The sequence below is a fragment of the Pavona decussata genome, unplaced genomic scaffold (genome assembly GCF_977016875.1).
Source record: "Pavona decussata unplaced genomic scaffold, jaPavDecu1.1 SCAFFOLD_53, whole genome shotgun sequence".
Classification (NCBI taxonomy): domain Eukaryota; kingdom Metazoa; phylum Cnidaria; class Anthozoa; order Scleractinia; family Agariciidae; genus Pavona; species Pavona decussata.
Window position 1 is genome coordinate 1,927,501 of NW_028145475.1, and position 16,408 is coordinate 1,943,908.

Sequence of the window (16,408 nt, forward strand, 5' to 3'; positions counted from 1 at the left end):
GTCTGGAGGCTTCCGCATAAATATAGTAACCTGAAAGTATTTTATATATTAATAAATACTGCACTAAACTCGCGGGGAGGGGGGTGTCTCGCCCGGTTCTCCAACAAACCCTGACAGTATTGCAGATCCAAATACGTATATGGCCACTGAAATACAAACCCATTTTCAGACCTTGCCTGTTAAACCAATACCTCGTTTTCAGCCTTTCAAACCAAAATGGTTAAAATCAACTCCTATTTCCAGATCAAAACGGCTCAATGTAGCTTATATAAGGGCAAGTATGACTCCCCCCACCCCTCCTCAACCGAGATGTAATTTTGCTTCAGAACTGTTTTACAAGGCAGTCCAATCCCACTTCCTCCTTTTCGGCTTTCTGTCTTCCTTCTGAGACTGATTCGCTCAGATCCTTTTTTCACTAGAGATTTGACTATCAAATTGACGAGCTGCGTGTCCTCCGAAAATCGTAGCTCGAAATAATTTTATTAATTAATTCTTCCACTTTCGAAAGTATGACGTAACATCTACGTTTTCGTCACATTATTTGGAATTTTAAATTAGCCCATCCGACGAGTCTTCCTCCAGTACCTCCTCGTGTTCCCTAGTTCTCTTTTGTCGTTATGTCTGTGGTCTTTGTCTTTGTGTTGCTTTCTGGTTCGATGGATGGAATCAAACTAGAATTGCCACCAGGAAAACTAAGGGAGCATTAATCGAAAAGCCCGTTAAAAATAAGACTTTTACCTTGAGAGCTGAAAGCTGATGATATTTTGTGAGTCTGTGAGTTATCTATGAAAATCATTTGTTGATTTACTAAAGAACTTTCAGGTACCATGAATGATGAAGTTAATCGGTTTTTGCGGATGTCAGGCATTTAGACTAGTGTCCCCACACTTCTCTTTTTCTTTTTTTTTTAGTAAATCGTAAACTGAATTAGTAAACAGATTCACAAAAAATATCACATTTGAGCTCTTAAAGTAAAAAAAAAAGAAAAAAAAAACTTATCTTTTTCCGCCGTGAGGGTGTGATGTACCCAAAAATTCCGACAATCATTTCCCATGTCGCATTTCGCACCCTTACCCAGATCTCCTTGCGTGAAGAAATGGTGGCAGATTCAAAATGGCCTCCGTGTTTTCAAGGTGGGATTTTTGTGTTGTTGTCTTCGGCCGGACGTATTCGTTTCGTAATGGCAGCGCAGGAAGCAGAGAGCAGATGGTAAGTGTAACAATCAACTGACAGTTTGATTTGTGTATTGACCTTTCGCTAAAACGACAAAATATTCGCGTTTTTATTAATTTTAATATTCGACGTTGAATGCAAATTTTCTGCAGTTCGGAACGGCTTATGCCGTTGTAGAACTTGTTTCACTTTGATCGTTTTTAAACATTCTAATGGAGAACTTTTGCTATCATATGGAATCTACGTAGAGTTATCCAAGGAACCCAATTCAGTTAATTCCAATGTCAATTCCAATTCATATCGGGGGAGGGGAGACTGGGGGAAGGAGGAACGTTACGTTGTGCAAACATTTCCCTAATGTTCGCTTTTGTTCGAACACCCGACGTTTGTCCTGGAAGCAAAATTTTAATGTTTCTAAAAAAAATGTGAGAACCATTTTTGCTTCTCGAAAGAACTGAAAGAACAGTACCACGAGAAATAGCAGATAAATAGATCAGTTTGATTGGAATGGTCACGCTAATTTATGATTTCATATACGTACTCAAAAGTAATCAACACCACAGGAGACTGAAGTACTGCTTGATAGCGTTCGAAACAGTCACACTCAAGAATATTTGGTCCGCAGTGCCATAAGTGAGACCACATAGCCAGATCAAAGTGTTGATTGTAGATGATCATTGTCGTAAAGTGTTCGCTAAATCTCGCTACAGCAAACCGCAAACGTGGGATTCGCGCTTATGTTTTATTGAAATAATTAGCATATAGACGAGAATAGTGTCAGGTAATTCTGGCCTTTCATGCTAACGCAAAAACTAGTCCGTTTTAACAACAAACTGAAAACGGCGAGCGGCAAGTGAAGGCTAAACATGGTCACGTGGTCATCTCTGCCGTTTGCCGTTTTTACGTTGACCTACTCTCTCATATCTCACCATTTCCTGAGAAGTCACTCGTGGGTCCTGAGGTTGGGTAGCTGCTGGTTTTTCCCCTGTGAATGGTCCAGTCGAAATCATCCAGAGTGTCTTGAGTAAAGCCGCACCACGACTTGCTGTCGAAGTTACAGTACACTGAAATGATAGTACGATAAGAGACTTTAAAGACCTTTAAAGGTTTTAAGCTTTAGCTTCGTGTTCGTTTTGAGTCCCTGGTGATTAAATCGACTGTTTTACATTTAAAATAAAAATGGTGGGTTTTATAAACAGATGCCCGGTGTACACGAGCAAGTTTTCTGTGGCAAGCTTTTTGTGACAAAGGCATTTGATTGTGTATACGACACGGCAAATGCTCGTTGAGAACTCGCTTGACGTTGCCCCAGAAACGACTCCGGACACCGAAAACACGCATGAATTATACAACAGGGCGAGAGCTCTAGATCTTGCTTTCACTCGTTCTGAAAGATGGCGCCTCTTACGAAAATACGGGCAAGAATTAATTGTACGAGGCAACATTTTCTGTTTTATACGAGGTGGAAAAACGATTTAGTCATAATGTTTCTTCTTGGTTGTTCTGTTCTTTTAACTCACGGAGTTGGTATTCCATAAGCTTTGTCGCGTTCTTAAGGCATGTAAAAGTGCAGTTGTTTTCCTTCGTGGGGCATGGGCACATAGCCACAGGCAGCCCACACTTTGAAAGTTTAAAATGCATTGTGTAGCAGCTAAGATATCCCCCCTCCCCTCCCCCAACCTGGACGGGACGCTAGTCCATTGCAGTGTTATCTCTGGTTTCCTCAGAGGTTGGCTAAAACACATTTAGTAGAGAGACAATGTGGATAAAAGCTTCACCTGAGTGCCGCGCCTCCACGCAGCTGGAAATCCACTCGATAAATAAGAACTGGTTCTTACGATCCCTTACACGGACGGATGTTCCCTTCGCAAGCAGCCACGTACACAGAAAAGTCAGTAAATGTTTGTTTATTCTTGAGAGTGACAACCTTGTCAACAGGTTTTGTTGCATGAATATAGGCAATTGCATGTGGCTCAAACCCAGTGAAATCCCCGCCTTCATCCTTCCCTCCCCTCCCCATCGAAGAACGTACCTTGCCTGGCCGGTGGAGTGGGCGGTCTTGTAGTTGTAGGGGGTGGAGGTGGGGTAGTGGTGACCACAAATTGGCTGCAGTCTCCTGGTGTCAATCTGATCTCGTCCAATGCGATGTCCCCGGCCCATCCTCGCCCCCGCTCAGCTTCAAACACTACTTGGTACTAAATGATAAGGGAAAACAAAAATCAATCAGAAAAAAAAACGAGCGTTTTGTTTGGAAAGGAGAAGTCTCCTTTGAACCAATCAACGTTATTTTAGTGGCTTTTGCAAAATAAGAAAAATCTCATCACGAAAAAGGCACGTGGTAAAACAATTTCTAATTACATTTTTTTCCATTAATCTTTTTTTTTTTTTTTTAATTTCAATACTCCCTGTGACTGGTTAAAAATCTTGCCTGTTTCTCGATTAATGAGTAAACCAGGAACTGATAAACACTCTTATGAGTTTTTGGTAAAACTAACACCAATCTAAACTTGCCGGCACCCATTTTCCCGCGCTCAGCGGCGGTCACGTGTATTTTCTTGGAGTTTTGATTGGTTCATTTACGTTCGCAGTTTTTACCAAAGTGATAACTCTGGTTTAGTTTTACGACACTCATATGAAATCACTCTAAGTGATACAGTAACAAATAGATATTAATTCTGATGGTGGTTCGGCTACTTATGGTTTAACAATCTTTCGCGGTTTGTTGGAAAAACTCGAAAATCGACTCCATGGCAAAATTCACCTGGTAATTCTGAGGTACTCGGATAATAGCCTTTTTTGAGTGCCAACGTTTTCCACTATCGCCGCTGTACGTTTCCACCGCGGTTGTTTGCGCGCCCGCGAGCCTAAACATCCGCAAAGTTCCCATTTGATTCCCGTACATGTGATAGAAGAATTGGACACAGTGGGGTCCGATTAGCCTGGGAGACACGAGGCGGGCGCGGTCACCAGCCTGACGTGGAAATGACGCCTCAGCATATATGTAGTAACCTGTAAGGTAGACAGAGAAAGCAGTACTCACTGATCGAATTTTTGGATAACGTTGTTAATGCGGTTTTACGTTTGAGTCTGGAAGAGACCTCGAAGTATGATATACACTGCATTCTGATGAATGTTACTTAATGCGCTTCTAGACTAGTGTTACTCAGTTTTGCGATTTTTGTCTTGTTTTTTTTTTTATCTTGTTATCATTCTATTTGTAGACTTGATCGAAGCTACTCGTTGTCACACCATTTGCTGGTGAGAGAGGTTAATGGTTCTAAAATCGTACTTTTGCTCGTTTTGAAACCATTTGCCCCCCTGCCCAACATACCCGTGGGTAGAGGACGGCCCTCACCATTTGCAACGTCTTACATGGTTGGTCGAGGGGACAAAAGAACGAACAACAGAACAATGCTCCCAACCCTAAAAAACAATGCAGCTGCAGGTTATCACGGTCCAGTCAAAAGAGAGCTTTGAAAGGTGCAGGTCTAATAGTGCGTAGATTCCGTGCATCCTTCTTTCTCAAGTAATCCCATTCGTTTTTGAGCGTGAAAAAGTCGTAGACAAAGAACAAGCCACTTGGAGCAAGTCTACCTAATAAAAGGCAGTGCTATATAAGCATATGAGGGGAGTAAACACTGACATGGGCAACTCGAGACCGTTTGACATAAGAAGAAACTAAGCATATTAAAGAATGATACACTTTTTTATCTTCTTGTGCCAATAGCTTAGCTGTGTGATGGTTGCTAGTTAAGATCACAAGCAGAGGCGAAGCATAACACGTGTAGTCCTTGGTATTGTTTTATTTTCATGATTGTTAGCCTTACTTTCAGTTTATTCTAAAGTGAGGTTAGTAGGACTGATTAACAGACATCTAAAATAGTAAAAAATAAGCCGCCAAGGCAAAAGGTCTATACGTACTTAGCTTACTGTAGAGTCTCGTGCGTTTGCCGCGTTTTTGACCGCGCGGAAATTGGGACGAGAGCCCTCCCCCTCCTCTTTGTGTTTGCTCTCGTCCCGATTTCCACGCGGTCAAATAGCGAAAAAAGCACAAAATCCCACAGACATTGGAATATAACTAGCAAAGAGACTTATTTGAACTAAACATAAAATAATATAGACGTTTTTATATTGTAATATTATTTCAGCGTGCAAACCTCTTAGAGAGACATCCCTACTCGGCCCAGTACTTGGCGCACTTGATGTGGCTCCCTTATTGAATGTCCAGTCAAACTGATCCCCAGTCCCCTGGGTAAATTGACACAGAGACTGGGCATCGAAGTTGCAGTACACTAAAAGGAAATGACGTAAACGTAAGGTGAGTTGTCAGAGTTTTCTTTAATATTTTAGCAATTATCGCATGAGTGAAAAAAAATACGGCATTCTCATTGGCTGATAATGGGCAAATTTATCATTAATTTGTTTCACTCGATTGCAATTAATTCAATGCAACAACAAATTAATTTATTCGCACGACTGTAAATACATACAGTATTGCCAAAGCGAACAAACTTTATTTGCTAATTTACCGGCAGTTTTGTAGAGATTGATAATGATTTGTTGTTGCGGAAATCGGGCAGGGAACAATTGACTTAACCTTGCTAAGCTCTGCTTTCTCCGCACAGTTTTAAACCAAGCAAAAATATCCCTATGTTATCCCTATGTTATATCCCTTTGTTATATCCCACTTGTTGATAGAACTCTCAAGATTTGTAACACCTGGCAAGCGTTTATTGAGGACATCGCGTCACTAACATTCATCCTAAAGAAAAACATATATCCTTACAGGCTAATAGAAAGAATCATTAACGAAAATACGGGCAAGAATTAATTGTACGAGGCAACATTTTCTGTTTTATACGAGGTGGAAAAACGATTTAGTCATAATGTTTCTTCTTGGTTGTTCTGTTCTTTTAACTCACGGAGTTGGTATTCCATAAGCTTTGTCGCGTTCTTAAGGCATGTAAAAGTGCAGTTGTTTTCCTTCGTGGGGCATGGGCACATAGCCACAGGCAGCCCACACTTTGAAAGTTTAAAATGCATTGTGTAGCAGCTAAGATATCCCCCCTCCCCTCCCCCAACCTGGGCGGGACGCTAGTCCATTGCAGTGTTATCTCTGGTTTCCTCAGAGGTTGGCTAAAACACATTTAGTAGAGAGACAATGTGGATAAAAGCTTCACCTGAGTGCCGCGCCTCCACGCAGCTGGAAATCCACTCGATAAATAAGAACTGGTTCTTACGATCCCTTACACGGACGGATGTTCCCTTCGCAAGCAGCCACGTACACAGAAAAGTCAGTAAATGTTTGTTTATTCTTGAGAGTGACAACCTTGTCAACAGGTTTTGTTGCATGAATATAGGCAATTGCATGTGGCTCAAACCCAGTGAAATCCCCGCCTTCATCCTTCCCTCCCCTCCCCATCGAAGAACGTACCTTGCCTGGCCGGTGGAGTGGGCGGTCTTGTAGTTGTAGGGGGTGGAGGTGGGGTAGTGGTGACCACAAATTGGCTGCAGTCTCCTGGTGTCAATCTGATCTCGTCCAATGCGATGTCCCCGGCCCATCCTCGGCCCTGCTCAGCTTCAAAGACTACTTGGTACTAAATACAAGGGAAAACAAAAATCAATCAGAGAAAAAACCAAGCGTTTTGTTTGGAAAGGAGAAGTCTCCTTTGAACCAATCAACGTTATTTTAGTGGCACTTGCAAAATATAAAAAAATCTCATCACGAAAAAAGCACGTGGTAAAACAATCTCTAATTACCTTTCTTTCCATTAATCTTTTTTTTTTAATTTCAATACTCCCTGTGACTGGTTAAAAATCTTGCCTGTTTCTCGATTAATGAGTAAACCAGGAACTGATAAACACTCTTATGAGTTTTTGGTAAAACTAACACCAATCTAAACTTGCCGGCACCCATTTTCCCGCGCTCAGCGGCGGTCACGTGTATTTTCTTGGAGTTTTGATTGGTTCATTTACGTTCGCAGTTTTTACCAAAGTGATAACTCTGGTTTAGTTTTACGACACTCATATGAAACCACTCTAAGTGATACAGTAACAAATAGATATTAATTCTGATGGTGGTTCGGCTACTTATGGTTTCACAAACTTTCGCGCTTTGTTAACTCGGAAACAATCGAAAATCGACTCCATGGTAAAATTCACCTGGTAATTCTGAGGTACTCGGATAGTAGCCTTGGTCGAGTGCCAACGTTTTCCACTATCACCGCTGTACGTTTCCACCGCGGTTGTTCGCGCGCCCGCGAGCCTAAACATCCGCAAAGTTCCCATTTGATTCCCGTACATGTGATAGAAGAATTGGACACAGTGGGGTCCGATTAGCCTGGGAGACACGAGGCGGGCGCGGTCACCAGCCTGACGTGGAAATGATGCCTCAGCATATATGTAGTAACCTGTAAGGTAGACAGAGAAAGCAATACTCGCTGATCAAATTTTTGGATAATGTTATTAATGCGGTTTTAAGTGGAGGTCTGTGGAAGAGACCTCGAAGTGTGGCTGTACACTTCATTCTGATTAATGTTACTTAATGCACTTCTGGACTACTGTTACTCAGTTTTACGATTTTTGTCTTTTTTTTATCTTGTTATCATTCTACTTGTAGACTTGATCGAAGCTACTCGTTGTCACACCATTTGCTGGTTAGGGAGGTTAATGGTTCTAAAATCGTATTTTTGGTCGTTTTGAAACCATTTGCCCCCCTGCCCAACATACCCATGGGTAGAGGACGGCCCTCACCATTTGCAACGTCTTACATGTTTGGTCGAGAGGACAAAAGAACGAACAACAGAGCAATGCTCCCTGCAGCCCTAAAAAACAATGCAGCTGCAGGTTATCAGGGTCCAGTGAAAATAGAGTTTTTGAAAGGTGCAGGTCTAATGGTGCGTTGATTCCGTGCATCCTTCTTACTTAAGTAATCCAAATCGTTCTTGAGCGTGAAAAAATCGCAGACAAAGAACAAGCCACTTGGAGTAAGTCTACCTAATAAAAGGCAGCGATATTATATATAAGCATATGAGGGGAGTACACACTAACATGGGCTACTCGAAACCCTTTGACATAAGAAGAAACTAAGCATATTAAAGAATGATACACGTTTTTATCTTCTTGTGCTAATAGCTTAGCTGTGTCACTGTGATGGTTGCTAGTTAAGATCACAAGCAAAGGCGAAGCATAACACGTATAGATCTTGGTCATAAATGGCGGCCGATTAATTGTTCTTTTTTTTTTTTTCCATGATTGTTAGCTTTACTTTCAGTTTTATTCTAAAGTGGGGTTAGTAGGACTGATTAACAGACATCTAAAATAATAAAAAATTAGCCGCCAAGGCAAAAGGTCCCATACGCACTTAGCCTACGTAGCAAGTGTTTCCGTAGAGTATTGTGCGTTTTCCGCGTTTTTGACCGCGCGGAAATTGGGACGAGAGCCCCCTCCTCCGTTCGTTTGCTCTCGTCCCAATTTCCACGCGGTCAAATAGCGAAATACGCACATAATCCCACAGATATTGGAATATAACTAACAAGAACACTTATTTGGACTAAACAAAAAATGATATAGGCGTTTTTATATTGTAATATTTCAGCGTGCATCTGCTACTTAACAGAATCGGTTACAAAACCCCGCAAACCTCTTAGAGAGACATCCCCACTCGGCCCCGTTTTTGGTGCACTTGATGTGGCTCCCTTGTTGAATGTCCAGTCAAACTGATCCCCAGTCCCCTGGGTAAATTGACACAGAGACTGGGCATCGAAGTTGCAGTACACTAAAAGGAAATGACGTAAACGTAAGGTGAGTTGTCAGAGTTTTCTTTAATATTTTAGCAATTATCGCATGAGTGAAAAAATTACGGCATTCTCATTGGCTGAGAATGGGAAAAGTTATCATTAATTTGTTTCACTCGATTGCAATTAATTCAAAGCAGCAAAAAATTAATTTATTCGTACGATTGTAAATACATACAGTATTGCCAAAGCGAACAAACTTAATTTGCTAAATTACCGGCATTTTTGTAGAGATTGATAATGATTTGTTGTGGCGGAAATCGAGGCAGGGAACAATTAACTTAACCTTGCTAAGCTCTTCTTTCTCCGCACAGTTCTAAACCGGGCAAAAATATCCCTATATTAGTAGGCACAACCCATAGGAAAACCGAGTATCTCTTTTCCTGAAGAAATGAAACCAAATTAGGCTTCGATGGTATTCCATCCCATAACCTCTGCGATACCGGTGCAGTACTCCACCACCAACATACATTGTTTTACCAAGGTAACGGAAAAACACCTTATAGAGTGTTTTCATTCACGTGACTACCGGCCATATTGGTTAACTGAAATAAAAGAAAGTATTTGCATAAAAATAGAGTTCAATTCCCAGAGGTTTAGTTTGGGACACCAACATGGTCGCCATTTCTTTGTTTTGGGACACCAACATGGCCCTTGTGACGTCATGTGAAAACACTCTATACTGTCCCCATAGCAAAGCATCATTAAAGAATTGTTTTGCATGGTAAAGTGCATTACCTAGGTAACACAAAATACCTAATATTATCCTCCTAGCAACAGATAAATAAAAAAATTGTTTTTCATATTATGATACACCAGCCTACATTGCGTTTCTATAGGTAACGAAACACATGTTTTTTTTTTTTAATCTATGATACCGGTGCAGTGCTCTTCCATCAACAAACATTGCATTACCAAGGTAACCAAACAACACCCTATGCTGTCCCCATAGCAAAGCATTGTTTTTCATGTTATGATTCACCAACAAACATTGCGTTACTCTAGGTAACAAAACACACGTTTTGTTATCCTCGTAGCAACGCATAAATTTTGGAATGTTTGGCTCCTAAAGTGTGTTTATCACCTAAGCAACGTAAAAAAAGATTGTTTTGAACAATAATACGACAGACGCAGCGGGTTGGACACACCTTGTATTATCTTCGTAGTAACGCATGAATTCGGCATTGTTTGGCTCGGTTATTTGTGACAACAAACATTGTTTTACCTAGGTAACTATGTTGTTCCCATGGTAAGGGATTAACAAAAACAAAAATTGAGGATTTTCTTAAAGCGTAAATTGCCATCATTGGTTGGTTATACCAGCGACGTCAACGGCATTCAATCAATTCACCTTCTTTCTATTATTCATATAAGGAAGTGTTCAGACAATTTTGAAACTCATTTCTCTCGTCTCGTTAACCTGAAGTTGATCGATATTTTGGTTCTGTAATGGGTTCTGCTCTGAGTATTGTGAAGCAGCGCAAATTGAGGCGTCACCAACTCAAAAAAATCTTCAGCGTTCAAAAACTCGGCACAAACGTTCTGTTGCCAGAGATTCCCAAGAAAAGTCGGATAGTGATCATGAACGAGCTGGGCAAAGAGTTACGAAGCTTGTATCCTGAAGATGAAGGAAACTACCGTCGCCAGTTCTCGTACAGGGAGTCATCCATCGATGGGCAAAGAATTCCGATGGCGAGCCCGATGGTCGTTATGAAAAATCTATGCAGACAACTTCAAAGTTTGTCGGATATCGACGTAGCAGCGCTAGCCAACAGCCGTGGCGAGCGGATGCATGGTAGTTGCTCGAGCTTTTAAGAAAACGTTCCCGTTTTCTTTGGCTGAGTTTCAGTACACGTTGGTGAGAGAACAATCTTTTCGATTTAAGAGGGCGTGGTGGATGCGCAATTAACGCTAGTATCGTTTTACTTTTGACTTGTTTCTACAATTTGAACTACTGAATGCCCAGAGCAGATCGAATACAGGCGCAAGCATCGTGTTGTAAATAGAACTGGACACCTTATTTTTAGTAATTTTAGTAAAGTACTTATTTCATTTTCTGATTCGCCAGATCGCTATTCAGTGGGCCTTTCAAAGGGCCACTAGTCAAAGCTAAAACAGCTTGATGTGTTTGTATTTTTTAACTGAAAGTCATAAGTCGCAGAGTGTTTTCTTATTCCCGAATTTCACGGGCTGCGTTTGGTTTCTGACAATTCTAGATTGTCTAAGTACCCACTCTAAACGATAATTTGTGTTTAGGGGGCATTTCACTGAACAAAAATTGTAATATTTCATCACAACGAAGTCTGGATTTATTCTGGATGAGTCATGATTAAGGCCTTTTGTACAGATATTCCGCTAAAACAAACAGTTGGGTGACTTTGCAGTTCCTTGTACATGATACCAAATAATAAATGAATCACTTTATTTAAGTGTCAATGTCTTTAGCGCAGGGCACTAATTGGGGAGACTTTCCAAATCGAATTGGAATTTAGAAGTGTTGGTTTTGAGGAGAGGGGAAAACCGGAGTACCCGGAGAAAAACCTCTCGGAGCAAAGAGGAGGTCCAACAACAAACTCAACCCACATATGAGGCTGCGTCCGGGAATCGAACCCGATTCCGATTCCGCTTCTGATTTCGTCGCTTGTGATCAAGTGAGAACCGGTTGATCGGTATCGGAAACCGAAGCTGAATCACAAGCTCATTCCCAATCCCCTTACGAGAGATTTAGAACGGTAAACATGGCAGCCTTCTGTCATTTTGAACGAAAACCAGACTTCCATTTCTGCTTCCGTCATATTGATTGACACTAGGTCAGAAGATTCTTCTGATTCCGACTCCGATTCCATCACTTCTGTCGCTAGTGTGAACTAGGCTTAAGTGAGTACCCAGTGAGTACTCAAGGTGTTCCAAAGAGTTTCGAACATCAACCAAAGCTCTGTAAGAACCCACAAAGATGTTCTAACATTCGCAGTTTTCTGTACATCTTCCGATGATTATCCGAAGACTCTTGAAGGTAACGATACCGTTATAAAATAAATAAAATAAATAAATAAATAAATAATAATAATAATAATAATAATAATAATAATAGTAATAATAATAATAATCATTTCTTAAGCGCAAATTCAACTGAAGTTTTCAAATGCGCTTTACAAATGGTATTAATTAAACAATATATATAGTGTTAAAAAGTAAACTGTAAAAGCATAAGAATTAGATCATAAACATCATGCTAACTAATTCTGTTAAAAATTAAAAATCGTATAAAAGTTATTCTAAAGGACTAATCGAGATATGCTCTTTTAAAAAGGAGAGTCTTAAGTTTCCGTTTAAAAATGTTAAGACTGTGTTCCTTCCTGAGTTCTAGAGGTAGTCCATTCCACAATCGAGGAGCCGCAGTAGCGAAGGCTCGGTCCCCGAGGGTGGGCAGCAACCTCGGCAGTGTTTATAGCACTGCTAGTGCTAGTGGGTCCGAGCATTAAACTTCACAAACCAATAATTTAAATTGAAAATGACATGGTTAAGAATCCCAACTGGCAGGAGGCAGACCAGCTGGCTGTTTACAAGCGCGGTGGAAAAGTTGAACTCGGGGATACCGAGAAACAACTTCAGCTAGTGGTCGGAGCGGGAATTGAACTTGGGACCTCCGGATTTCAAGTCCGGCGTCCTAACCACTCGACCACGCTACAACCACTTTACGAACAGCAATCACATGGAAATTCAGGCACATAAACACAAGAATTCAAACTTATTGTATTTTAAACTAGTCGCAGCTGTTCACGATAATGTCACAAATGCAAAAGAGGAGAGAAAGCAAAACAAAATTGTTTGTATTGGTTTACACCAAAAGGCACCACAACAAACATTGCCGGTATCACCTAGGTAACAGAAAGACACGTTTTATTGTTCCCTTAGAAACGCACGCAAACTTACAACCTAGTTTAATGGCTAAGCTCCGGCGAATCTCCTAAAGGTTAGAGGTGCAGAATCCGAACTAGTAAACGGAAGGTTATTGGTTCGACTTCTGTAAGAATACATCTTTCTCGTTTAATTGTCAGGCTTACCAACAACACTTTATTGTACCCACAATAATAGTTAAAGTTAATTTACGTTGAAAAAGAATCTGAAATATCATATATTTGAAGCCATCGCAGTTATAGATGCAACCTGAGCAGTTTGTAAGGACGGTGCCTATTAATACAGAAGTATTTTTGTGTGGTTGAATGACTCTGCGGGGAAAGGAGATCTTAGCAAGGTCAATTGGAATCCAAAATGAAAATTGGGGGTAACCACGCAGTTTTTAGAGGTACTAATCAACAATTATTCTCAAAAACAGTAAAATACAAAGCAATGTATGGCGTTTTTTTTTAAAATCTAAATTAAAGCTTTATTATCTCTGAAAAATGCATGGTCACCCCAGATTTTCTTTTTGGATACCAAGAGCACTTGCTAAGCTCTTCTGTCTTCGCACAGTTTTAACCGCGCAAAAATATCCCTGTGTTAGTAGGCACCACCCATAGGAAATCCGAGTATCTCCAGATGCGCAAAATCAAAAGTAGTCACCGTCCTTAAGAAAAGAAAACCAGAAGAAATGAAACCAAATTACGCATCAATGGTATTCCAACTAATAACCTCTCCGATATCTACCATCAACAAACTTTGCATTACCAAGGTAACGGAATAACACCTTATGCTGTCCCCATAGCAAAGCATCTTGTTTTGCATGGTAAAGTGCATTACCTAGGTAACACTTATATTATCCTCCTTGCAGCAGATAAATAAACAAATTGTTTTGCATGTTATGATACACCGGCCTACATTGCGTTTCTATAGGTAACGAAACACATATCTTATTATCTATGATACCGGTGCAGTGCTCTTCCATCAACAAACTGCATTACCAAGGTAACAGAAAAACGCCCTATGCTGTCCCCATAGCAAAGCATTGTTTTTCATGTTACGATACACCAACAAACATTGCGTAACTCCAGGTAACAAAGCACACGTTTTGTTATCCTCATAGCAACGCATAAATTTTGGATTGTTTGGCTCCTAAAGTGTGACATTAAATATTTTATCACCTAAGCAACGCAAAAACAAGGATTGTTTTGCACAGTAAAATACCACGACAGACGCAGCGGGTTGGACACACCTTGTATTATCTTCGTAGTAACGCGTGAATTAGGCATTGTTTGGCTCGGTTATTTGTGACAACAAATATGTTTTACGTAGGTAACTATGTTGTTTCCATGGTATGGGATAAAAAAAAAAGACAAAAATTGAGGATTTTCTTAAAGCGTAAATTGTTATCATTGGTTGGTTATACCAGCGACGTCAAAGGCATTCAATCAATTCATCTTCTTTCTATTATTCATACGCGAAGTGTTCAGAGAATTTTGAAACTCATTTCTCTCGTCTCGTTAACCTGAAGTTGATCGATATTTTGGTTCTGTAATGGGTTCTGCTCTGAGTATTGTGAAGCAGCGCAAATTGAGGCGTCACCAACTCAAACAAATCTTCAGCGTTCAAAAACTCGGCACAAACGTTCTGTTGCCAGAGATTCCCAAGAAAAGTCGGATGGTGATCATGAACGAGCTGGGCAAGGAGTTACGAAGCTTGTATCCTGAGGATATAGGAAACTACCGTCGCCAGTTCTCGTACAGGGAGTCATCCATCGAAGGGCAAAGAATTCCGATTGCGAGCCCGTTGGTCGTTATGAAAAATCTACGCAGAGAACTTCAAAGTTTGTCGGATATCGACGTAGCATCGCTAGCTAACAGCCATGGCGAGTGGATGCATGGTAGTTGCACGAGCTTTTGAGAAAACGTTTCCGTTTTGTTTGGCTGAGTTTCAGTAGACGTTGGTGAGAGAACAATCTTTTCGATTTAAGAGGGCGTGGTGGATGCGCAATTAACGCTAGTATCGTCTTACTTTCGACTTGTTACTATAGTTTGAACTACCGAATGTCCACAGCAGATCGAATACAGGCGCAAGCATCATGTTGGAAATAGAACTGGACACCTTATTTTTAGTAATTTTAGTAAAGTACTTATTTCATTTTCTGATTCGCCAGATCGAATTTCAGTAGGCCTTCAAAGGGCCGCTAGTCAAAGCTAAAACAGCTTGTTGTGTTTGTATTCTTTAACAGAAAGTCATAAGTCGCAGAGAGTTTTAACGATTGGAATCTTATTCCCGAATTTCAGGGTGGCGTTTGGTTTCTGACAATTCTAGATTGTCTAAGTACTCACTCTAAATGACAATTTGTGTTTTAAGGGGGCATTTCACAGAAAAAAATTGTAATATTTCATCACAACGAAGTCTGCATTTATTCCGGATGAGTTATGATTAAGGCCTTTTGAACAGATATTCCGCTGAAACAAACAGTTTGGTTACTTTGCAGTTCCTTGTACATGATACCAAAATGTCGTGTTATTAATATTGTGCAGTGCATCGTAGAAACTGGCCGTTAGGTTGTTTAATTCTCTTCTTGAACTCTTATTCTAAATAGAATTCAGTGATCTTTGTTGTTAACGTTCAAAAGGTTTGTTCTCTTGCTGCAAAAATTGACTATTGTCTTACCTAGAACATTCTATAACATTCTAGCAAACCTTGGAAAACATTCCATAGAACAATCACGAATATTAAATCATTGTTTTCAAGTAAATGTCTGTGATTTCTTACAACAGTAAATAATTATTGTTACAACTTACAAAGGTAAATGATTTCTAAGAAATAGCAATTATTTAACGCCGGTTGTTCAAAATAATTTTCTTAGACGTTTTTAGAGCATTACAATTTAACTACCGATATAAGTAAGCTGCTTTTAGCCCAGTTTAAGGATTTTATTTGAGCAATTTTCTGTAGAATTATATTGTAAGCAAAGTATTGAGATGACTGTGTGCCAAGCGGTATACTGAGTAAGTTTTAGAGTCTGTGTCAGAAGCCGGCGACACATCTGGCGATTTTATACGTCGATCGCGGTGAATTTGATCGCCCCCGATTATTGTGGACACACTTGGCGATTTTTTTTCGCCGATCGCGGCGATGTGGCAGTTTCGAAAAGTCATTGTGATAAAATTACCCAACCTGATGGGTTGACTTCACTGGCGATTCGCAGTGATGAGCGTAGAAAATCGCGGGAACGGGCACACTTGGCGAATGCCGGCGAAGTTAATCGCCGATATCTGACATGCCAGATATTGGCGATTTTATACGCCGATCGCGGCGATCGGCGTATAAAATCGCCAAGTGTGTCGCCGGCTTAACGAAATTACATTCCGCCGTACCGAATAATTCCATAATTCGTAATGCATGTAATCCCTAAAAAACGCACAGAAAATTACACGTGGCATACACAATGTTGAATTTTGCAACAAAAATCATTTTTGTTGCAAAATCATGACTTTCTCTCTGCCTATTAGCTGTGTTAGAATCCCAAG

The 16,408-nt window shown here is 40.4% G+C and overlaps 1 protein-coding gene and 1 long non-coding RNA gene across 2 annotated transcripts in view; one reads left to right on the top strand and one right to left on the bottom strand.

Annotated features, from left to right (window-relative positions):
- LOC146480415 (uncharacterized) overlaps window positions 1–16,408 on the bottom strand; it is a 45,237-nt gene that overhangs the window by 10,927 nt on the left and 17,902 nt on the right. Inside the window, exons 12-19 of the mRNA XM_085109570.1 lie at window positions 8,816–8,950; window positions 7,336–7,583; window positions 6,608–6,770; window positions 5,331–5,465; window positions 3,935–4,182; window positions 3,206–3,368; window positions 2,103–2,237; window positions 1–30 (exon numbers count right to left, since the gene is read on the bottom strand). The exon at window positions 1–30 is cut by the window's left edge and continues 218 nt beyond it. Coding sequence (XP_084965696.1) covers window positions 1–30; window positions 2,103–2,237; window positions 3,206–3,368; window positions 3,935–4,182; window positions 5,331–5,465; window positions 6,608–6,770; window positions 7,336–7,583; window positions 8,816–8,950 — 1,257 coding nt within the window. The remainder of the gene's footprint in view (window positions 31–2,102; window positions 2,238–3,205; window positions 3,369–3,934; window positions 4,183–5,330; window positions 5,466–6,607; window positions 6,771–7,335; window positions 7,584–8,815; window positions 8,951–16,408) is intronic.
- On the top strand, window positions 40–8,884 carry LOC146480416 (uncharacterized). The gene is made up of 3 exons (XR_014864703.1): window positions 40–1,209; window positions 5,322–5,491; window positions 8,771–8,884. It is a non-coding gene; the product is annotated as an uncharacterized LOC146480416 (long non-coding RNA).